This window comes from Syzygium oleosum, unplaced genomic scaffold, assembly GCF_021117445.2.
Source record: "Syzygium oleosum isolate NSW1041296 unplaced genomic scaffold, Sole_v2.1 Sole_v2.02, whole genome shotgun sequence".
Classification (NCBI taxonomy): Eukaryota; Viridiplantae; Streptophyta; class Magnoliopsida; order Myrtales; family Myrtaceae; genus Syzygium; species Syzygium oleosum.
This window is the reverse complement of record NW_026607486.1, coordinates 3,761,449-3,784,654: the sequence shown is the minus strand read 5'-3', so window position 1 is coordinate 3,784,654 and position 23,206 is coordinate 3,761,449. Positions and strand designations below refer to the sequence as shown.

General features: G+C 40.3%; 2 protein-coding genes across 4 annotated transcripts; one reads left to right on the top strand and one right to left on the bottom strand.

Moving 5' to 3' along the window:
- Window positions 1–213: 213 nt before the first annotated feature.
- LOC130137407 (aspartic proteinase Asp1-like) lies at window positions 214–2,726 on the top strand. Its single transcript, XM_056308611.1, has 8 exons — window positions 214–657; window positions 850–961; window positions 1,171–1,397; window positions 1,501–1,734; window positions 1,832–1,973; window positions 2,059–2,250; window positions 2,348–2,420; window positions 2,509–2,726. Exons 1-8 carry the CDS (start codon window positions 233–235, stop codon window positions 2,601–2,603), a joined length of 1,500 nt encoding a protein of 499 aa, XP_056164586.1. The 5' UTR covers window positions 214–232; the 3' UTR covers window positions 2,604–2,726.
- A 46-nt stretch (window positions 2,727–2,772) lies between these two features.
- On the bottom strand, window positions 2,773–22,231 carry LOC115667904 (kinesin-like protein KIN-7C, mitochondrial). Of its 3 annotated transcripts, XM_030589435.2 has the most exons (26): window positions 21,801–22,231; window positions 21,553–21,650; window positions 21,058–21,147; window positions 20,524–20,576; window positions 14,569–14,634; window positions 14,441–14,494; window positions 12,871–12,930; window positions 11,996–12,074; window positions 11,655–11,722; window positions 10,327–10,389; window positions 10,069–10,173; window positions 9,521–9,625; window positions 9,244–9,351; window positions 9,007–9,153; window positions 8,586–8,768; window positions 8,183–8,353; window positions 7,026–7,265; window positions 6,250–6,390; window positions 6,024–6,149; window positions 4,987–5,037; window positions 4,846–4,893; window positions 4,476–4,766; window positions 3,578–4,276; window positions 3,336–3,425; window positions 3,063–3,134; window positions 2,773–2,980 (listed from the first exon to the last, which is right to left on the bottom strand). In XM_030589435.2, exons 1-25 carry the CDS (start codon window positions 22,154–22,156, stop codon window positions 3,108–3,110), a joined length of 3,519 nt encoding a protein of 1,172 aa, XP_030445295.1. In that variant the 5' UTR covers window positions 22,157–22,231; the 3' UTR covers window positions 2,773–2,980; window positions 3,063–3,107. The 3 variants fall into 3 exon arrangements, with proteins under 3 accessions (XP_030445295.1, XP_056164584.1, XP_056164585.1); XM_056308609.1 differs by lacking the exon at window positions 14,441–14,494; XM_056308610.1 differs by lacking the exons at window positions 14,441–14,494; window positions 14,569–14,634.
- Window positions 22,232–23,206: the final 975 nt, after the last annotated feature.

The window sequence follows — 23,206 nt, the reverse complement described above, 5'->3', positions numbered from 1 at the left end:
TCTTCCAAGACATTTATAACCTTTTCTCTTTTTTGCATGCTTGAAGTAGAGTAATGCATGTTGCGTTGTCATCCACACACGTTAATCGACTCCAATTTTATAAACTCCCCTCTTTCGCTCATTTTCTCCTCTGCTTCTTGCTCTCCCACCATCACACTCGTTTCTTCTTCCACTGCCGTTCGCGCACGTATCTCTGTTCAAACACACACACACACATTAAAAATAACCATCAATGGTCTGCTGGGTCTTTGAGGTTGAGGTTGAAGCCGCAAATAGATATGCCCATCATGTCATCCTCATTCCGTCGTCGTTCTTCCATTCCCATTCACGGCCCCGCACACAACTATATAACTCCACTCCCTCCATTACCACCAAACTCCCCCACCCCCCTCCTCCTTCTTCACCACCACCACCGTCGTTTCCAAAACTCGAAACTTCAATCTCTCCTCCAACACCAAAAACCAAGACCAGAATCCATCGAAAGATGGGTAGTCTGGGCAAATCAAAAAAGGCTATGGTCACCGTGCTCTGCTGGGTCTTGGTGAGTGCCACTCTTCAAGGCTGTTCCGCCGATGTTCCTCACTTCTGGAACAACACCCCCTCTCGCTCCGGCTCCTCCCTCGTCCTTCCTCTCGCCGGAAAAGTTTACCCTGATGAGTACGTACCGCTTTCTCTTCTCCGATCATCTTTTGGACGCTACTGTTTACTAATTTAGACAAGTGAATCTTGTAATGTCATTAGCCAGAAAGAAAAGTTGACAGTGCTTTATTGTGTACATCCTTGACGTCAACTTTCTGAGTATGCCGATTATGATGACGGTCATTGAATTTTTGTCACCGTGACATTCAGGTACTTTTCTGTGTCGATCGACATTGGTGGCAAGGCTTTTAAAATGGACATTGACACTGGCAGTGTCTTAACTTGGGTTGAGTGTGATCTTTCTTGTACCGGGTGCACTCAGGTAAAGTTGTTTGACATGATCGAGAGTTTGTCCTTGCTGTGGTATGCTTGGATTATCTCAAAGGGCTAAGCTGCTGGATTCCATTTCTTGTGAATACAACAAGAGAATGCTGTCGAGTTTAACCGTGCCACTAGCTTATTATTTTGTTAGTGAGGTTTTCCGTGGCAGGGGTTTTGTTATCTTGATGTTTGCTTATCTTATACGAACAGGATCCCGAACATCTTTACAAGCCTCATAACAACTTTGTGCTCCGTTCGGACCCTCTCTGCGCTGCCTCACCTAGATCTACAAACCAACGACGTAGGCTCCCCAGAGATCATTGTCCATATAAGGTGCGATATTTAGAGGGAAGTTCATCTACTGGTTCTCTCGTCAGTGACTCTTTCTCCCTGAAATTAAGGGACGGGTCTACCCTCAAGCCACGTTTGACCTTTGGGTGAGAATTTATTCCTACAAGTTTTCATTCGTGTTCTTTGAGTCGCTACTGTCCAGATGGCGTTATCTCTGACTTGCTACTGATTTTATGATGTCTCCCGAAGATGTGCATATGAACAAAATGCCGGTGACACATCTCCTAGTACTACCAACGCTGGTCTCCTTGGCCTTGGCAAAGGCAAAGTTGGCATCCTGTCTCAATTAGTTAGCGTCAACGCGATACAAAATGTACTAGGTCACTGTCTGAGCGCTCAAGGTGGAGGCTTCCTGTTCTTGGGAGGTGATCTCGTCCCTTCTTCGAAAATTGCCTGGGTACCATTTTCAGCTGGTTCATTGACGTATGTAACCATTCCATCTTATCTCGTTCGGCTAATTTTTGTTCAGATTTTATATCTTGCTGAAATCTTGAGGACTTGACGAAATGAATTGTTTCAGCAAGCCCTACTACGAAGCAGGACCTGCGGAACTCTTGCACAATGGTAAGCCTACTGGAGTAGGCGGTCTTCAAGTGGTTTTTGACAGTGGAACCTCCGTCAATTATTTTAATACTGAGGCTTATGCAGCTGTGGTCGACAAGGTTTGCTGGAAACTAGACATTTTTTTGTTGAAATTTAGATTCGAGTAACCTTCTTAGTGAGTAATTCCCCAATTTCACATGTTAGGTAAGGGCAGATTTGAAGGGAAAGCCTCTGGAAAAAGTAGATGGGCACGAGGGATTTCCAATATGCTGGAAGGGAGCAAAACCTTTCCAGAACGTGAATGAGGTCAAGAATTACTTCATGCCTCTAGCGTTGAGCTTTATGAAAGGAAATGCCCAACTCCAGTTGCTGCCCGAGGATTATCTCATCATCAGTGTAAGCTTGTATTTCTTCTCTTTTTATCGTGCAAGTGCACAGCAACTCATTCCTATAGTTTGTTCGCGATGAGTTGAGGCTCAGTTTTTTACCCCAGAATATTGGTGCTGCATGCTTGGGAATTTACGAAGTCAAGAAAAAGGGACCACGAGAGCCCAGTATAATAGGAGGTAAAAAGCAATTCATAGAGCTTAGATCAGTGGATGTCGATGCAATTGCTTTCGCAGATTTGACATGCTTATCGCTTGCTGTTTGCAGACATTTCCATGCAAGATAAAATGGTGATCTACGACAATGAGAAGAAGCAGATTGGATGGGTTTCGGCAAACTGTGCCATGCTTCCGGAACCCTGATCTGTTCTGAGTTAATTTTTATTATTAAATAATAATGCGCTGTGTACTTTCTCACCAGGAATTCTTTTCCTGATTAATTAACAGTGCGGGTCATGATTATAATGGTAATTTTTCTGAGCCTTATGCAGCTTATTTTGGTATCTTAAGATAGTTGAGTCCAGCGACTTGCTTCCTTTGAAAAGCAGTCTTTGGCTGATCGAGAATGTGTCAGTAGATATATGAGAGAGAGAGAGAGAGAGAGAGAGAGAGCTCCTTTGATCTCCTCGCTTATTTGCTTGCGCAACAAACCTGTCGGAGACCCCTAGTGGATATCAATATGTTAGTTCTTTCAACTTTTCAACGACTGTACACGATACCACCCTACAGCTAGACGAAACCTGCAAGAAATGGGATTGAGAATCTCATCAGACAATGTCATGACCACTTCCGCACATATTAGTAAGAAAAGCTGGCACCAACCTCATAATTTAATCTCCATTTGCTCGAGACGGCAAAAAGTAAACCTCAGTTTGCAAAGATACGACTTGCACACTGTATTAGGCACAAACAAAAATGCTATTCAAGTCAGAATCAGTGCTGAGGAACCATATCTACACATTCTTTGAAATAAGGAATGAGATGCAAACGGATTTACTAGATTGAGGGCAAAGCATGCAATGACTTTGAGCATCGTGAAGTAGTACACATCAACGAGAACCATAAAAGAAACTCATGCATATGGCAAAAGGGCACCTTTGCGTGGCAAATCTTTGTTATGGCCTCAACATGGAGGTTCTGCAGTTCCTCCAAGACAGCGACATCTAGGCCGGAAAGATCCTCACCCTAGAATTAATAGAGTTAGGGTTTAGCTGTAATATCTAACTATGGAACATGGACCCACTAACAACGCCCAATGGTCTAGACTAATGCCTAAGACTGGTATAGCAGGTAACTAACTTCTTCGAAAGATTTTTATATGGTTTTAGATATTTTACCTTTAATCTGGAAATTGTACTCTCCAATTCTCTGCATCGTTTGCTTTCTTTAAGGTAGCTAGCTTTTAATCGCTCCAAAGTATTTGGCTCATCCATTTCGTCAGAGATTTCATCTGACTGGGACATTCCTCGAGAGTGACCATTACATAGAAGAATCCCATTTCTGGCTCTTCCTTGCTTGTCTGAGATAGGGACCCCTTGACTCATCTTCTTGTGGGCATCATCGCCAGACTTTCTTATCTTTGCAACCAGAACCCACAAATTAGCTAGCTCATTTTCCAAATTCTCTTCACGTTGTTTTGCTTCATCCAGTTTTCTCCTCAGCTCAAATAACAGTATATTTTTTTCTGAAACTGTGATTTCCAGGTCTGCCTCTTTCTTATGTGTTGCATCTAATTCCCTCTGCAAGTCATTGATTAAAGCTCCATCTGGTTTTCCGGGATAGTCATCAGATAGGGTGCAACATTTGTGCCTGCATGAATCCTCTTTTGCGGCAGCCACGTCCCCCCTTAGTTTTGCATTGTCAAAGGAAAGTTTAGTAACTTCATCAGCCAAGTTACGGAGTTCAACTGCTGCTGCAGAAGCCAACTCCTTTGCATAGGAAGCTTCCTCTGCGAGCTTTTGGATCTGAATTTCAAGTCCATCCTTTTGTTCTCTGAGTCTACACTTCTCTTGTCTCAAATGTTCTATCTCTGCAGCCTGTATTTTTGTATGGAACAAAATTTTTAGGATACTACAAGTTGTGTGTTGTACATGATGCACAATTCAATCTGCACCGTAATACTAAGGTCAAAGGACACAGAATATGTGAAGCTGATTGCACAAACAAGAAAAGGAAGATCAGAGCATAACTTGAGAAGGAAAGCCATAGGAAACAATGGGATTGAAGGAGAATGACCTGCATAAGGACCTGGGAATTTAGAAAAGCATCATTGCCACAATCTCTTGAATCCTCCTGGGAAAATACCCTGTTTAGGTTGATGACACTAGTGGGAGTGTTTTCGTCAATGCAATTTTCATCACATGAGCCAATCCGGTTCACTCCTAGTAAATCTCCAGATCCAGTTTTGTACGAGGTAGGCTCACTCTCAGCACTATGTTTTTCACTGGCAGAACTTTTATTCGATAATAGATTGAGCTGCTGCCTTAGCATAAGAATTGTCTCCTGCATCTCAGCATTCTCTGACATCTATTTCGAAGTATGGTTACCAAATAATTGGAAACACAAAATTTTACGCAAAAAATGTCACGGAAGGTTAGTTATTTACCTTTGTCTGCAACTGCTCCTGTAGTATTCTATTATCTGCAGTCTTAATCTGGGAAATACATCGGAAGCAGACTTAATTGACAAAGCAGAATAGTCGTAACTGTCTATATTATTTTAAAACCATTCAGAAATTGCAACAAACCTCTAGCTCAAAAGTCTTCTCATTTAGCTGTGTAGTGAGCTTTGACAGAGCCTGCGCAACATGCAAAATGCCACTTATTCAGGAAAGCTACGTAATCAAGAAATCAAAAAATAGAACAATTCTGGTTGTAATTCTATAATCATTTTTTTTCGCCAGCGCACAAGTAAAGTTTGAACTAAGAACACCCTGTTCCAAAAACAAATTCTCATGAATCCAGGAAGAGTGGGGAATGAGCACTCTCGGCAACTTAATGGAAAGAGCCAAGCTTCAGTTCAGGATGAAAATGTGTAGGCAAAGAGTTTCTTTGCTTCAGGTAACCAAATAAAGAGCTTTGCTTCAGGTAATCAAATATTTATATTGAAGAGAAATGAGAAACAAATGGCATTCTTATGGAAGCAGCTAATCATAGAAAAGTAAGAGTAACATAATGTCACAAGTTCCAATCATTGTGCCCGACACTCCTTTACCAATCTGCCAATGCTGGCGATGTATAAAATTAAAAAGAACATAAACAGGATCATTTTAATTCACACGTGTGATGGGGACACATCATTGTTGAGGACAATGGCGGACTGCGAGTTCTAGATTGGGGACAAGATCATCTTTTTTGAATTACTTAAGATATTTTTGCGAGGGGGGTACTGCCCCTGCCCCCTTCCAAGGTCCAATGCTGGTTGAGGATTATATAGTGATTGCTCACTCTTTATAAAGTCATAGCATTTGCTTCATTCCAGATAACTAAAAAAAAATGACCAATTTCTTTTACTCGTTATCGACCAATCGTTTTTATAATTGTATCGTTTAGTTTAGAGGAAGAATTTTGATACCTAACTGCCAACCCTATAAGTCATCCATGTCCATTTACTTTTAAGGCTTTATACAGTATTTCCTCCATTGGATGGCTGCAATACAGTAACAGGCTGCCTTAACTCATGCCAAATGGTCAGTAAACATGAACCAACTCGCCCCCCCAAAACTCCTCCCACGTGTTTCCCATCGGTTGCTAACTTGGTAAATATCAAATGGCAGGAGGTAACCTGAGACATCTCAATCATATTTGAAGTGTGAGGAGCTGTTTCAAGTGATCCAATCATACGCTTTTGCAAGATGCTCATCTGGAGCTTCTTTTCATGAATTTCATCCTTCAACTTCTGCATGTGTTCCTGCATCAACCAAGGTGGCCACAGAAAACATGAAGGAGAATCAGATCCAAATCAGTTTTTTTTATTTTCAAGTGAAAGAAGTTCCTCGTGCGTTCCATACCATAAGTTGCAAATCATCTGGATTGTTAACCGCTTGCTCAGACAATCTTTTAAGCGAACTGGTGGACAATGCCACTTCCCCAGCCAACATTTTGACCTGCTCCCGGAGGAGATCCATTTGATCTGTGATGGTAGTACCGCTCTGAAGAAAGAACCACGGAGTAGGTTCATGAAAAATTTTCAGATCACTGACTGACTCAGTATTATGAGTTAGCAGCACATTGCAGAGAAGGACCAGAATAAGAATAAATGTGGAACAGTGATACAACAATGCTGGAAAGGAACTATTCAGATCTATAAAACAGATACTGGATTTCAATTCAGGCAATCATGTGCAAAACCTCTTAAATGCGTAATGGAGATTTTTCAAGTAGAAGTGGGTAATTCATTTCCAAGAGTCAAGAAAGGGGGTTTCCAATCATAGTTACTGTCCAATTTCATACATCACATTCCTTCAGAGTAAATACATACATTTTACGCACTTGTTAAATGATTCAGCATTCGCAGATTGTACCTGTAGGAGCTCACAATTTAAAAAGTTCATGTCCAAGTATTAAAAAATTTTAGCATCCTGTAAGATTGAATGCAAAGATACCACAAATTCTTCGTAATTTAACTTCATTTTTCAGGTGAAGATATGTGGATGAATGCCCTTCCGCCATTGCGCTTTATTCTGCATCAATTCTTCTATAAGATCTAAGTTCATTCTAAATAAGCACCGTCTTTTCTCCCCCAACACATAAAGAGCAAATAACTGGCAAGAAGACTTCCACTCACTGGAGGAAGACGACGACCTCCAACAGCAGCTCTGAATAGTTCACCAGCTTGAGTTCTTTCTGGAAAGGACTCCACAGCTGAAGCATCATCCCCTTTTCTGCTGAGTGATTTCCTCTGTCCATCCTTGATATCACTGAACATCACTCTGCTTTGTGATGATTTTGAACCAGATGCAGGTGACGCACTGGCAGAGCTCTCACTATCAGCACTAGGAGGCAATCCCGGCAAGCTCTCAGGCTTCTGCACTCACAGGTTAATGCTTTATTGAGCACACTTGACATTTCAAAACTAACCGAATGAAGCTGAAATTAAGAATTATTGTTTTGTTACATTGACAAAGAATAAAGAAGCATTAAAACAAAAACTTCCAAGAAGATGTCTATCTCATTCAAACGTTCAGCCTTTTCAACTTATCAGCACAGCCGAGAAACAAAATACGTATGTTTCAGAAATGGGGAATCAATTTGTTAGATTTTGTGGGACTACTTGCCAACTGTTTTGAACGCTTAAGCCTTTAAATGAAGGCGTGATTTAATATTTAATTATTCTAACACTCTCCCTCATGCTTAGTCTGGTCTATTTGCCTAGTACTAAGCGTGGACATATTTAATTGGGGAGGCAAATTGGGTCCAAAAAGATTTGAACTCATAATCTCATGCTCTGATACCATGTTAGATTTTGTGGGACCACCTGCCAACTGTTCTAAAAGCTTAAGCTTTTAGATGAAGGTGTCGTTTAATATTTAATTATTCTAACACAACTTATTACAATTTTCTTTCCCAATTTAATTCATGACATAGTTGAAACTACAAGTCTATCAAGAGACACATCAACAAGTAAGGATTATGTGCGATACCCCATCACTCTCATTGACTATATATGTCATAAGCTTATTAGCAATAGCTGAGGTTCAAACAATGGCCAAGTTTTGCAGCAAAAATATAGCGCTTAAAGGAATGTTATCAGGGAAGACGTCCATGCCATGAAATTGATGCCCAAGTTTGCATTAGATAGGGCTGGCAGTTCTTCTAGAGGATTGATGCTGTCGGATGGAGCTACGTGGTAACATGAGGCCTGGACGGGCCAAATAATTTTTTTTTTGGCTAGGAAGGGCCAATAATGAAGAACTATTAATTAAATAGAAGCTTGGAGCTTACTCTGACTTTGAACCAACCAAGCATCCCACGTTTCCTGTTTCTTTTGTAATCATTGACCAACTCATCTAGATTAATCACATCCTCCTTTCCATCATGTGGAAACTCAGAAGCGTAGCTTCCAGCATCATCATCAATTATGTATTCCCGCTTTCTATCAGGCAAATATGCCAGCTGCACAAGTAACGCATAAAGGTTATTCTGACAAGCTGCAGATTGTCCACGTGATAGATGAATGAGAAGATCCAAATCATACTGTCAAGAAGAGCAGCACTTCACATTATCAGGAAAGAAAGAAATCAAGCTGTGTGAAATGTCCCTTGGCAGATATACATTGTTAATCAAACACACTTTTCACCATTGATCTATGATCTTAAAATGTGGATTTAATTGCTGCATCACACACCTCGTCTTCTCCAAAAGAATGCCTCCTTCTATTGCCAGGCCTTTCTGGAAGGTTTGTTGACATGGCATTCTTAGTAGATACCAGAATGAGTTTAGTTAGTCGCTGAATTCTTCCAATCAGAGCAGCCTTAGCTTGCTCTTCCTCTTCCAATCTTGACTGCAACTTAACTTGACCTGCTTCCAGCTTTAAAATCACAAAATAACACCCATAAGTAAAACCGATGAAAAAAATAATGGCCCTAAAAAATGGATGTATCAGAAGTATATTCGATGAACTACGGAAATCTTGCTCTGCTTACAAGTGCCACATACACATTAGAATTATAGTAACCAGCTTATATGTAGCATTAACACAAGAAGTGGCAAAACATGAATATAAATGGTGTGTCTCTCCTTGTCCTTGTATAGTGTAGAGGACAAACCTGAAGCTTCAGATTGACCAAATCTTCTTGTGCAGATGCACTTGTATAAGGGTTTCCCATCATACCACACTTCAATTGCTGGAGTTCTTCCTTCAAGGTACTAATTTCCCTCTGGTACTTTTTGATAAGAGACTTCTCATCAACGATCTAGTAGAGTATAATAATGACTGAATAAGCGGAGGTGACAAGTAAAAAGTGGTAGTAAGATCTGACATTAAATTGCAGTTTCATATCAACCTTGTTTTGAGATGCTTTAACTTCCACGTGTTTGCTTCGATGTGCAAACTTCAATGTGTTATGTGTCTCCTCGCTGTTGCTGGAGGCAGGTGTCACGGTGCAAATAAGCTGCAAAATAGTTTCAAACAGCTAATATTATCCCGAAGGAATCAGATTTTTGCACACACTCGTATAAAATTTATAGTGCAACGGTTTTAGAAGGTAAGAACAGACTGCATGAAACAGTCCACTGAATGATGAGTTTCCAATCTAAAAGAACATATGGTATTGAACTTACAGAAATCCGCCCATGGCCACTGAGAGATGATTGCAACAGACGGGTGAGTTTTGAATCCCGATAGGGAATATGAGATGGCTTTCCATCTGTTAGTTTGGAGATCACCTACAGCAAAATAGCTCATATTCATTTATCAGAAAAAGGCATCCGAGACATACAACTGCCCTTCCCAACTACAGGTACATAATGAGACCTAGAAGTGAAGAAAACAAAAAAATATATGAATGCATTCAAAATGTTCATTTACCCCAGCAACCCAAACTAATGTTGCAATGAAACCAGTGACTTCTTAATTCACCTTACAGCATCAATATTCATTATTTAGGTCATGTATGGTAACTTATGTCATCAGCAAGAAGAAGAATTAAAGAGGCAAATTGCAAAGTCAATTTGACAACGATGCCTTCAGCAATATCTATCTAAGTCAAAGCATGGACAGATAAAGAAATTAGGATATCTGTGATAATATATGAGAAGGACACACAGTTAAGATATTCGATATAGTCTACTTATTACTCAGTGAAAAATAAAAGGGCATAAAATCTCACTGTGCCAAGAGTAAGTAGACTTTTATTTATGTATGAACCCTCTTTTCTCCTCAAGCCAGTTGTCTCAGTTTTCGAACTTTCAGATCCAGCAAGATCAATTAGGTTCTGCAAAACCAGATCAAAGAAAAACTTAAGCGAGTGCATAAAAAGGTAGTCAGCAATTTATTGTCAGCAATGCACGCACACATATCAGAATGAAGATTCTATCTGCTAGGTTATCATTGTCATCTTAAATAAATGAAAAGCATGAAAGATTACCAATTGGGATAATGTAACTTCCTCTTCCACTTGGTCTCCCCCCCGTGGGCTGCTCTCAATTGTCTGACAGGATACATTTAGGTTAGCACTGGACCAATAATTACCAATCAATTTTTGAAGCTGCTTCAAGATTCCTCATTTATTACACGAAATAACATGTAAGTATTCAACATTGGCTTTTAAACAGATAGATTGTCTGATTATCAAGTACCACACTATATTATACTACTCGCAGTAATGTGCGTCGTAAGCTACTTCCTTCCCTCAGGTAAAAAATCATTCCTCATAAGAACATATAAGAACATGTAAGGAGACATCAGGGCCCTAGAATATCCTTTTGCTTGGGGCCTTCATGCACAATTAAATCATCAATTCACAATCTCCACTCGACCCCAGATTCAATCTTAATCCGTCAGAAGTAGTTGAGGTGTACATAGTAGAGACACACAAAGTAACAGAAGGTTCTAAAGGTGAACATGCACCAAGCAATCAAGAAAACTGATGTACAAATTCCCCATGCTTGCATATAAAAATGTTATGGGTTGTGTTAAAGAGTGCCCCTAGGGCACTTATTGAGCCTCAATGGATATGCTTTGAAAATATAAAATTGTCTATTTAAAATTAGCTTTCTTAAGCTCTGTAATTTTTTGTTAGAAAGTCCATCTCAAAAGCTTAAGCCGATAGGTGGAGGGAGACCGCATGAATATAAAAAACATTTAAGACCCGTTGTCGAGCGATGTGGGACAATACTTCACGTAGAATTTTGACCACGCACATTTGCGAAAGGGATAACACTGGCTCTAATACCATACTAGAAAATCCATCCCAAAGGCTAAAGCCGATAGTTGAAGGGAGACCACATGAATATAAAGAGCATTTAGGACCCGTTATCAAGCGATATGGGACAATACTTCAACATTTTATAATTTTGCAAATGTCTCAAAAATTGTTTTTTCCTTTTTTGGTTAAGCTTAACTAGTGTCTTGGGGGCACTTGCTAACAAAACCAAATATTACTTCATTTAATATAGTTGCAGGATACTCCACAAGTTAGAAATTTCATTCTCACTAGATCATTTTACTATGGTGCCAAGCCAATATTGAAGTGTTAGATGAGGATGTTCTGATCTCAATTCCCCAATCTTGCACAGGTCAACGGAATTACATGCCAACGAACAAGACAATTTCCATTACATGTAGGAAAAAGGTTGAACTTCAAATAAGCTATTGATACATTTGTAGTTCTAGGAAAGATTCTCCTGAGAATTGAATGGAAGGTTTATATAAAGGTACTAAAAAGAAGAGATTCTATGTTGAAACTACAATTACCAATGTAAAAATAGTGTGGCTTCGACTGCTCAGAAGATTGAAGTTATTAGAACCCACATGTCTGTGCTCTGCAAAATTATAATGTTACATATTAAAATGAGCTCAGGAACAGAAGGGAGAGAGGATTATCAATTCTCACAAAATCAAGCATCTGACAACAGTTGCAACGTTATACGGGGAAAGATTACCTATTCAGAACAAAATATAAACTCAAGGAGAAGATTGTCTATGAAGCTAGAAACCATCACATCAAATTAATACCGAAAAGTGAAGGAAAAGAACTAGGGGAAGGGCATAAATGAGTGAAGATACTATATAAGATCGCAAGGACACAAGTTTACCTTCTCCAGATGCAATCAAGGAAAGAGCATGAGCAGGGGACAACACAACCTCCTCCTTAATTCCCTCAACATAGGTACCCTGTAGCAGACCATAAGTTGCACAGGCGTTGAAAATATATGGTGAAGCAAAATGAAGTGCAAAGCTGCCTAATTCAGGGAGCCATCGTTTGAAGGTGTCAAAAAAAAAAGCGTTTCATTGAGGCTTGCTGAAGATGATAAATCACGTGTCGCTCCACAAATTGGAGATGGGTTAAATGTCTTTACATACTCTACTAAGCTAACTTATCTTTTGATGTTTCCTGCTATAGATGATTCACTCTGAACTGAGTTATGTGCCTTCCTTAGTTAGCAAAATCAAAGAGAGATGACATGCAGCCACGTATATAATGAATTTGATCAGTAGATAAAGTTTTAAGATCTATGCATCTGCTAACTTGTCTCACTCGAAAGGAGTATAGAAAATCATGTTGAATTATGAGATACATAGTCAAGTATTTCACACGACTGATTAGTGAAAAAGATATTCAATAGGAAAATTAGGATGTTGTTGAGAGTACTTGGCTAATAGGGGCATATTTGTCTATTTCCTTTATTATTTTATGTATTGCAGCAATAAGGGTAATATCGTAATTTTGGCGTTTTAGCTTTATTATAAATAGATAGCTTGGGGTCACATAGACCTAACCAAGCATTCAATTCAGTTTTTTTTCTCAACATGATATTGTGAATTGTGAACATTGAAAATTACTTGAAGCATTCATTAGTAACATTGAAGTAAATTGCTTAAAATCATTCCTTAGCATCTATTAAAGTATCCAAAACTAGAGCTGACTGCATAAAATATCAACAGCTTTATCTCTAGAGGAATGATGAACCTGAGCATCCTCCCGGATTCTGAGGTTCTGGCCAGTTGGATCGAGTAAGTCATTGATGACCTAGAATAACCAAAATAGAAGTAATCAATAACCCAAAAAAAAAAATTACCAGCAAAAGCAAAAGACAGATAGAAAAGAATCAATCCAGAGAAAAATAAAATAGATTATCTGAGACATTTTCTACTAATCGACGAATGAATTACACGGTCAACTCATGTGCAATGGATGAATTTGACAATGCAGACAAAAGTAAAAAGAAAGAAAAGGCTCATCCCAATAACATTGGACCGATGGATCATTGATGTCCAGCAAACCATAAATCCATACAAATCGCCCATCACCAGATGTTTTTTCTCAAAAATAATGAGACCAATTGTTAATGGCAGTCCAGGAAAGAAAGATCACCATAGTCACAACATCAATGAAGCTCCCGGGAGCTAAAACGCTCGACAACATGCTAAATCGCTGAAAAAGCAACCTAAATGTCAAGTACTAACAACTAGACAGAAGCCAAAAGAAAATCATGAAGTAAAAATTATCTGCTCCAGCCACGTAAGTAGTTGAGCTTTTCCATATGTGCAGAGGGAAATGTTAATCACTTCTCAAGATTTAAATACAGCAGACTTGGAGTTTTAAAGAGAAATCAAATCCTTGAACTAACAGCAGACAAGCAGAGAAACAGATCTTTGGTAATATGCAACTGTTTCTTGAGACAACCCTCCCACGGTAACGTTAATTTATCAGTAAAAACACTAACCAGCAGTACTACCTCGTTTTCATCTCCCAAATTTATTTACGCCACTATTTCACTCTCTTCATGCCCGAAATGAGAGAAGATTAGGATATCCTTTTTGTCCATGTACAGCAACTTTTGGAATTCCATATGCACAAGAATACATTTAGCTTAGAAGTAGATCTGGATAAGACCTAGGATCAACATAACCAATTCTATGATCTCCTAGAATAGCATGGTCATGAACTCATTAGCACCAACTTCGTCTGAATGTACAGAGAGCAGTAATGTTTCTGACAGGTGTACTACTGTTTAGTTCTTCCCAATACACTGCCGGCTTAGACTGCCCGTTAGATCTCATCTTGTAGTGTCTTCCCATTCAATCCAGAACTGGACGGGCTCCATAAAAGTAAAGATCAAGTCTTCAGTAATCGACAACAATTAAAGAGTACATCGGTCCTGTAGTCAGGATTCCCTCCTGATGTTTCCCTTTCCAAAACTAATTACTTTAAATAGTCAACAAAATGCTAAAATAATTAAAAGCGCACAACTCTCCTAGTCCTCGGATCAGACAAGACATGCACCAGGTACATGCAATCATAAACTAAAATCAGTCATCTTGAGTCTTTCAATCAATAAGGAAAGTACGAAGGGGATATAAAATAAGCTTTGAGCAAGAAAAAAGAGAATTACTTTCTTTCTGTGGACTGCTTTGAATTGTTCACGCTTGAGATTTAAAATAATAAAAAAAAATCACCATCGTGCAAAATTTGGTATATATTAGATATCATAATTACTATACCATACTGCACAATAATGCAATTAAGTTGAGCTGACCTCATTATAAATTTCTAGATATGAAACGCGAAGAAGAAACTCTCGTCCAGGTGTCTGACAAGGGCAACAAGGGTTAGTAGAAAACTGCAGATCGACGTCAAAATATCAAACAACAGAAAATTCACAACCTCTTGTATAATTCCAAACACATCCTTCACAGCCAATGGGATAACCCCTGGTGATTTTTGCTCCCCCTTCAATTACAAAAAGATAGTGGTTGGTCAGCTTGCAAGCACATAATTATCCTAATCACATGATGCACCTCCAGTAGTTAAGCCAAGAAACTGTCACTTTGATTTGCACAATGTCCGTTGAAAACCAGATCCGGATATTTTAGTTAGCAGCAGAAGTTCGGCTATTTTGTTTCCAGATTTTCAGGATTTTGTTTGTTAGCTTTTAGGAATTTGTTTCCTAAGTTTTAGGGTGCTAATAGTTTTTTTTTTCAACCAGCAGATACTAACCAGATTTATGGCTAGTATATCTAGCTTTTTGCTTCGGTAGTTAGCACAAAATAATTAGCTGGACGAGCAGCTATAAAAGGCCAAGGGCCTCATGTAATTTCGTAGTCCTTTCTGGAGAAATAAAACTTAGAACAATTTCTCCTAAATTTCTACATGGTATCAGAGCTCAATCTGGACCATTCTTTTCTGCCATATCTCTGAGTGTTTCCACCATGACAAAATACCCTAGAGCCACCATGGCAAGCGAGGTTGAGAGTGAAACCTCATACCCTAAAGCTCAAAACTCTCCTTTGATTACCCAACCTATCAATGTATCCGAAGGGGGAACTCTTCTCATCACCGGTCATAAACTTACTGATCACAACTTCAATCAATGGTCCCATTCTGTCATGATTTTCGTTTGCGGAAAAGGTAAAGAAGATTACCTAACTGGAGCTGCCGTACAACCTGAGGCGACGAGCCCAAACTATCGAACATGGAAGGTGGAAAATAACATGGTGATGTCCTGGCTGCTGAATTCAATGACAAATGAAACAGGGGAGAATTTCATGTACTACCAGACAGCGAAGGAGATTTGGGATGCTATTCATGAAACTTATTCCAACAAAGATAACACCTCAGCCATCTTCGAGATCAAGGGCATTCTTCATGATCTAAGGCAAGGGGAATCTTCGGTCACTAATTATTTTAACCAACTCATGCGTCATTGGCAGCAACTTGACATGTTGGAAGATATGATGTGGAGTTGTCCTGAAGATAGCCAGCGGTACAAGCAAATTCAAGATCGAGAACGCATCTATAAATTTCTGTTAGGCTTGAATCAAGAGCTTGATGAGGTACGTGGACGAGTTCTAAGCATAAAGCCCCTACCTAATGTATGAGAAGTTTTTGCGGAGGTCAGGAGAGAAGAGACTCGGTGAAAGGTGATGCTTGGTTGTTCAAAAAACCAGACCAATCCAGAAAATTCTGCCTTAATAGCCCGAGGATCTCAACCATTCTACAGTCGAGGCACTCAATCAAACAACAACCAGCGAAAGGGTGGTCATCCGTGGTGTGATCATTGCAAACGGACAAGTCACACAAAAGACACATGCTAGAAACTTCATGGTCGGCCAGATGATTGGAAGCCATAAGCCTCACGTCCTACTCAAAACCGGGAGAGCAGAAGCAACATAGTCCAAACCGAAACAAACGCTTCAGTAGATTTGAGTCCCTTCAACAAAGAGCAGCTGGAGATGCTGAAAAAGCTGCAACAGGAATCAGTTCAGAAGGCAACCAGTTCAGAAGGGGTTAGTACAGCAACGATAGCTCAACGAGGTAATTCTCTAAATGCCTTTAGTGCTAAACAGGAGAAAATCACCTCTTGGGTTGTAGACTCAGGAGCATCCGACCACATGACCGGAGATATCACAGTGTTCAACGAGTACAATCCATGTCAAAACGGCACTAGCGTTCGAATTGCTGATGGTTCTTGCTCAAAGGTGGCTGGTGTTGGATCAGTGGTTATTTCAAAAGATATAACACTGAATTTAGTATTATTTATTTCCAAACTCAGCTATAATCTTCTCTCCATTAGCAAGTTAACCAAAGATTTAGGCTGCATTACTAAATTTTTCCCACACTCATGTGAATTTCAGGTTTTGAACTCGAGGATGACGATTGGCAGTGCTAAGATGGATGCGGGCCTCTACCTTCTGCGAGTTAATGCCTCAAAATGGAAAAAAAAGAAAATGTCATGTGTAGCATCTCGTGCTAAGGAAGAGAGTGAAGTAAGATTGTGGCACTATAGGTTAGGTCATCCAAATTTCTCGTACTTAAAAAGGTTGCTACCTTCTTTGTTCAACAAAGATTCAATAAAATTTCAATGTGAGGTGTGTCAATTATCCAAACATACTCGCAATTCATACCCTTTGCAACCTTATAAGTCTTCTCATCCATTTCACATGATTCATAGCGATATTTGGGGACCTTCTCGTGTCAATAATATCACTAGTTCTAGGTGGTTTGTTACCTTCATTGATGATCACACAAGACTCACTTGGCTTTTTTTGATGAAAGAAAAATTAGATATTGGCCGAATTTTCCAAACCTTCAACCAAATGATCCAAACCCAATTCAGCACAAAAATCCAAGTTTTCAAAACGGATAATGGAAGAGAATACTTTCACTCATAGCTCGGGTCATATCTAAATAGCCAAGGTATCATACATATTAGCTCTTGTGTAGAAACTCCACAACAAAATGGAGTGGCGGAGAGAAAAAATAGGCATCTTTTGGAAGTCGCCCGTTCTCTTATGATAGCTACTCATGTTCCTAAACATTTTTGGGGAGAAGTAGTGCTAACAGCCACATATCTCATCAATCGTATGCCTTCCCGTGTACTAGATTTCTGAACACCATTTCAGAGGCTACTTCATACCTACCCACATATTCGTTTTGCCTCACATATCCCACTCAAAGTATTCGGCTGCACAACATTTGTTCATATAAATCAGCAACATCGCAGCAAACTAGATCCTAAGTCCCTCAAATGTGTGTTTCTAGGATACGCTCCAAATCAAAGTGGACATAAGTGTTATTGCCCACAAACAGAGCGTTTTTATACCACCATGGATGTTACCTTCTTTGAGCACCAGCCCTTTCACTCCAAAAATATCATTCAATGGGAGAATTGTGAGGAATATTACTTTTGGGACACTTCTCAGTCACTCGGGTCACAACAAATAAATTCTCCTTGTCTTCCATGTCTACCCATTCCAACATCCGAGAGTCATCCAACATCCGAAAGTCCTCTATATCTACCCATTCCAACATCCGAGAGTCATCCAACATCCGAAAGTCTTTCGTGTCTACCCATTCAAGATGCTACACAAGACAAAAATAAAGAGGTAATTGTCTTCTCTAGGCGGAAGACTCAAAAGGAGTTGGAGGACCGTACTACATCAAGGCCGGCTCAAGAGACAGATCTGAGTTCAAGACCCACAGTCGATGAAGGTAGTGCTCCTGCAAACTCAGAAAATTCTGCTGTACTTGATGATCTTAATCAGCCTATTGCTCTTAGGAAGGGGAAGAGACGGTGCACTCAAATCCCATTAACAACTTTGTGTCTTACGAAAAGTTGTCTCCGAAATACAAGGCATTTGTTTCAACATTGAGCGACATTCAAATTCCCAAGAATATCCAAGAGGCACTTGCTCAATCTGAGTGGAAAAGTGCGGTTCTTGAGGAAATTCATGCACTTGAGAAGAATAAGACTTGGGAATATACAAAATTGCCAGCTGGGAAGAAATTGGTGGGATGTAAGTGGGTCTTTACAGTTAAGCACAACGCCGATGGTAGTGTTGATCGTTTCAAGGCAAGACTGGTCGCTAAGGGATTCACACAATCATATGGAATAGACTACGAAGAAACCTTCGCTCTGGTGGCCAAACTAAACTCCATCCGAGCGTTGCTCTCTTTTGTAGCTAACTTGGACTGGCCCCTACAGCAATTAGACATAAAGAATGCCTTCTTAAATGGGGAATTGGAGGTAGAAGTCTTTATGGAGGTCCCACCTGGAATTGACACTAAAGAGAGCTTCAACAAGGTGTGCAAACTCAAGAAATCCCTATACGGCCTAAAGCAATCAACTTGTGCTTGGTTCGAGAGGTTAACAAGGGTCGTTAAGAAGCTGAATTTCACTCAATGTCAAACAGATCATACAATGTTTGTCAAGAAGTCAGCTGTAGGTAGAAGAGCAATAATGATCGTATACTTCGATGATATAATCCTAACTGGTGACAATCTGGAGGAGATTGGAAAACTGAAGAATATCTTGGCACAAGAATTCGAGGTTAAAGACCTAGGTCAACTCAAATACTTCCTAGGTATGGAGGTAGCTCGGTCACAGAAAGGGATTGCAATTTCCCAACGCAAGTATACTCTTGATCTCTTGAAGGAAACTGGTATGCTTGGGTGTAAACCAGCGGACACCCCCATGGTTTCTACCTATAAAACCGAGATGGAAGAAGAAGGACCATTAACGGCCAAAGGGAGGTATCAAAGATTAGTTGGCAAACTAATCTATCTCTCACATACTCGGCCAGACATTGGTTTTGCATAAGTATGGTTAGTAGATACATGAACCAACCAACGAGAGAAGCACCTGCAGACAGGTTTTCGAATCTTACAAGATTGAAGAGAAGTCCCGGAAGAGGACTTTACTTTAAGAAAACAGAGGAGAGAAACGTGGAGATTTTCACAGATGCAGATTGGGCTGGATCTCTCACGGACCGAAGGTCGACAACAGGGTATTGTACCTTCGTGTGGGGCAACATGGTTACTTGGAGAAGCAAGAAGCAACCCGTTGTTGCTAGGAGCAGCGCTGAAGCGGAGTTTAGAGCAATGTGTCAAGGAATATGTGAAGGCATGTGGCTGAGAAGAGTCTTAAATGAACTAGGGTTCACTAATATCAATCCTATGTTATTATTATGTGACAACAAAGCTGCTATTGAGATTGCCAAGAACCCGGTTCATCATGATAGAACAAAACATGTGGAGATCGATCCACATTTCATCACAGAAAAACTCGATGAAGGAATATTGAAGCTCTTGTATGTTCCAACCAATCATCAAACAAATGGATATACTTGACCAAGGTTTTATCTAGAAATAGTTTCGAGACTCTAAGGTGCAAGCTGGGTATGATAGACATTCATAACCCGGCTTGAGGGGAGTGTTGAAAACCAGATCCGGATATTTTAGTTAGAAGCAGAAGTTCGATTATTTTGTTTTCAGATTTTCAGGATTCTGTTTGTTAGCTTTTAGGAATTTGTTTCCTAAGTTTTAGGGTGCTGATAATTTTTTTTTTCAACCAGCAGATACTAACCAGATTTATGGCTAGTATATCTGGCTTTTTGCTTCGGTAGTTAGCACAAAATAATTAGCTGGACGAGCAGCTATAAAAAGCCAGAGGCCTCATGTAATTCCGTAGACCTTTCTGGAGAAATAAAACTTAGAACAATTTCTCCTAAATTTCTACAATGTCTTAAGAAAAGCAACAAGTTTTGGTACAAATGGTGGCAATGCCATCATTGATATGTATACATCTTTCATTTTAAAACCAAGTCACCATAAAAAACATTATATTTCTAACAAAGTAAAATGCCTCTACAGCTTTCCAAACCACACTTAAAACAGGTGGATATAGTTAACCTCAGTTTAAAGAGTGTTGATTGGCATTCATATTTATATCCAATTGATAGCAGCATAGACCACACAAAACCACTTGATATGGAGAGAACTTGTTTCTGGATATAAAACCACGTTTTGCAAATCACTTGCACTAAATTAAAAGATTAGCATAACAAGGTAGAATTTAAACACGTTGAATCAAGTGAAAGAACGATATAATAAATCAACATCAAAAGCAAACAAGATACATTAACAGTGAGGACAGTGAAGGCAAACTGATGCCATTCATGTACCCTGTTGATCTTAACAAACTATTTCCATCATTATCGCTAACGCATTTGTGAAGAACTAGTTCTCACAAAACGAGATATTACTCATCAGTATAAATCACAAGTCATCTGGAGAGTGATAAAAATATTTGAATAGAAAGGATATGAATATCTGACTTACGTGCATAGTATGAGTTTTCCCACTACTAGTGACGCCATATGCAAATACAGTACCTGCACCAGAATGGAGAAACTAAAGCTAAGTATTATCTGTGCCCACAGTGACCACTCATTGTACAAGAAACTCACCGTTGGGTCATAACTTACCAATCAGTGCAATGTACATCAAATTTAAAGGTGCAGAGTACAACTAGGATGTGCACTTATATTAAACAACTGGTCCAAGAGAAGAAAGTAAACTTCCTCCATACATCAAATCAACAGGAACATCAAACTAAAATGAGCAGGGTCAGTAGCTAAGGTTCCTACCTTAGACAGAAAATCACCAGCATACGTTCCGTCATATGGCTACTTTTTGACAGATGAAAAATAATATCATTATGGAAACACAACGCGTTGCCATTTTGTTTTACAGCATTTCTTCCTTAGGTAAGATATTATCTCACCTTTCAAGTCAAGGCTTCTGAACATGCAATTCTCTTATTTGCTTTCTAAAACAGAAAAAACCAGGTCAAGCGAAGAAAAAGATATATACCGGTGATCCCTTGCATAGCACCGCTGACAACATGCTGAGCAGCAACATCATAAACATGGCGTGTTGTTGTTGCTGGACCAAATACTCTATCTGCAAAACCACCATAGTCATGTCTCAGATTTTGAAATCCCAATTCAAGGCACTAGGGTTCCATGGTGAGACCGTGCATTTTATCCTGGCTGAAAAATATTGTTGTTGTATTATCGATATATAAGTGTGGTCAAGTAAAGTTTCCATAATGCCAAATCAGTGGGAAAAGTCATATGATACTTAAGAACCTAGCTTCAGGTGCAGCCACCGGCCCACCATTCAGAATCTACAACTTAGTCGACCACGTGGATTCCATTGTGTTGGTGCACTGCTAATTGTGTTCAAAACCTACATGTGGCAACTGGCAGTCCAACAGCATGTGCTCATATAAGCTAGTTTGTCGAAGACCACCCAACCCTTGGTCTAAAACTGCTTCAAGAAGCAAAAGGATGAACTGAAGCTAACCGAAGCCATAGGCAATCGAAGGATTGTATTCGTTCCTCACTGCGTAATCCCCATCTGCATACCAGGCCACCTCATCTCCTTTATTAATCTCCCTCGGACTGCACGAAAATCAATCCACATTTCCAAAAATCAGAATCAGCAGCAAAAAAAAAATGAAAACTTGATCGCCATCAACTAGCAAACAGCCCCGTAACTCGAAAAAAAGTCAACTCTCAGAGAGAAGAACAAATAAACACGCGTTTGACTACCTGAGAGGACGAAACCTCACGGTGACGGTGACGTTCTCCTTGGACTTGCCGAAACCCGGCCGCTCGACGCTCTGCGAGGTCGGGCTGGCGTTCTTCCTCGGGGCCGCCGACGACGACGCCGACGCCGCCCCCGCCGCCGCCGGAGAAACCGAGGCCGGCTTACCGGCCGGCCTCGACGACGACGACGACGAAGACGGCGGCGGCGGCCTGCCCGAGGAAGGAGTGGCCGGGCGCTTGGCCGAGGCCGGCGGAGGAGGAGGAGGAGGCGCCGCCGCCGACACCGGCGGCCTGCGCGACCGTAACGGCGAGATGGACGAAGCGGAGGATCTCTGCGACCTGGAGCTGGAGCCGAACATCGCCGAAGAATGGGCGAGCTTCACACATAGAGAGAGAGAGGGAGAGTGGTCACGAGGGAGGGAGGGGAAGGTGCTTGCTTGCTTGCTCCCTCCAAAAACCAGGGATTTAACTTTTTATTCGTTGAAGCTTTGAAATTGTCTGAATGTTTGGTTTTGGCCTTTGGCTCCGTTTTTTTCTTCTTCTTTTTTTTTCATTTTCATTTTTTCCTGCCTCGTGCGCGCGAGCGAGAAAAGACGGTTTTGGCCCTGGGTGGGTGCGCTCTTTCGGGTCAAGTACGAGTTCGGAAAGAGTTTTTGTTTTTTTGGGCGGGTCGGTCGATGCGTGGGGTGAGTCCCATTTGAACCGCACCCCGTGTAGTGATATTCTGTGTGCGAGACACGTGTCGTCATCACGTCCATTCAAAACGCTGGTTATTATTAGTCAATCGTCTCTACTCAGAATCGAGCTCCCGACTTACTGCCCTGTTGAACAAAACTTTAGATTGAGGGTGCCTTTTTTGCGAAACCCATACCAATTTTACTTTACTCTCGAGATTTGTGATGATGTATCGATTCGACCTTCCTAAGCAGCTCAAGGTTGAAATCTAAGACGTGGATCAAATATCATAATCCAATTTGGTGATTAGTGATTATAAGTCGCATTGCCAAGCAATTTGGGTCTTGACGAAAACCCATTCGGCATCGTAGAAATGAAAATGAGAGATAGCTATGGCCTATCTTGGATGGATTCTCGCGCTACGAAGTGTATACGACCGTGTCATTTTTTGCGCGATCAAACAGGCATCTAATGAAAAGACGGTTAGTTTATGTTTCTTGTTTACTATAGAAAGGAGGCAAAAACCTCTTCATATTTATTTTCCATTTTATTGTTTTAAAACAGTCCGGCAACTATGCCGTTGAACATGAGTTTTTGCAAACTTTGTTTCGGTTGTCCTATGCTACATCTTCTACAAGGGCAGAGGATCGTGCATTATCATGTGGACTAATCGCATGCCCCATTAGCCTATCAAAGTCGTTAAATCCGGTTCCGAGCAAAAAAAAAAAAAGTCA

What these genes read in the sequence shown, in the direction of transcription:
- LOC130137407 (XM_056308611.1), top strand. Translation starts at nt 233, where the DNA reads ATGGTCTGCTGGGTCTTTGAGGTTGAGGTTGAAGCCGCAAATAGATAT. An exon ending in CTTGTACCGGGTGCACTCAG is followed by an intron (nt 962 to 1,170) that starts GTAAAGTTGTTT and finishes TTATACGAACAG; the next exon opens with GATCCCGAACATCTTTACAA. An exon ending in AGGATTATCTCATCATCAGT is followed by an intron (nt 2,251 to 2,347) that starts GTAAGCTTGTAT and finishes TTTTTACCCCAG; the next exon opens with AATATTGGTGCTGCATGCTT.
- LOC115667904 (XM_030589435.2), bottom strand. Translation starts at nt 22,156, where the DNA reads ATGTTCGGCTCCAGCTCCAGGTCGCAGAGATCCTCCGCTTCGTCCATC. An exon ending in GCCACACTATTTTTACATTG is followed by an intron (nt 10,390 to 11,654) that starts GTAATTGTAGTT and finishes GTATCCTGTCAG; the next exon opens with ACAATTGAGAGCAGCCCACG. An exon ending in ATTCCCAGGTCCTTATGCAG is followed by an intron (nt 4,277 to 4,475) that starts GTCATTCTCCTT and finishes ACAAAAATACAG; the next exon opens with GCTGCAGAGATAGAACATTT.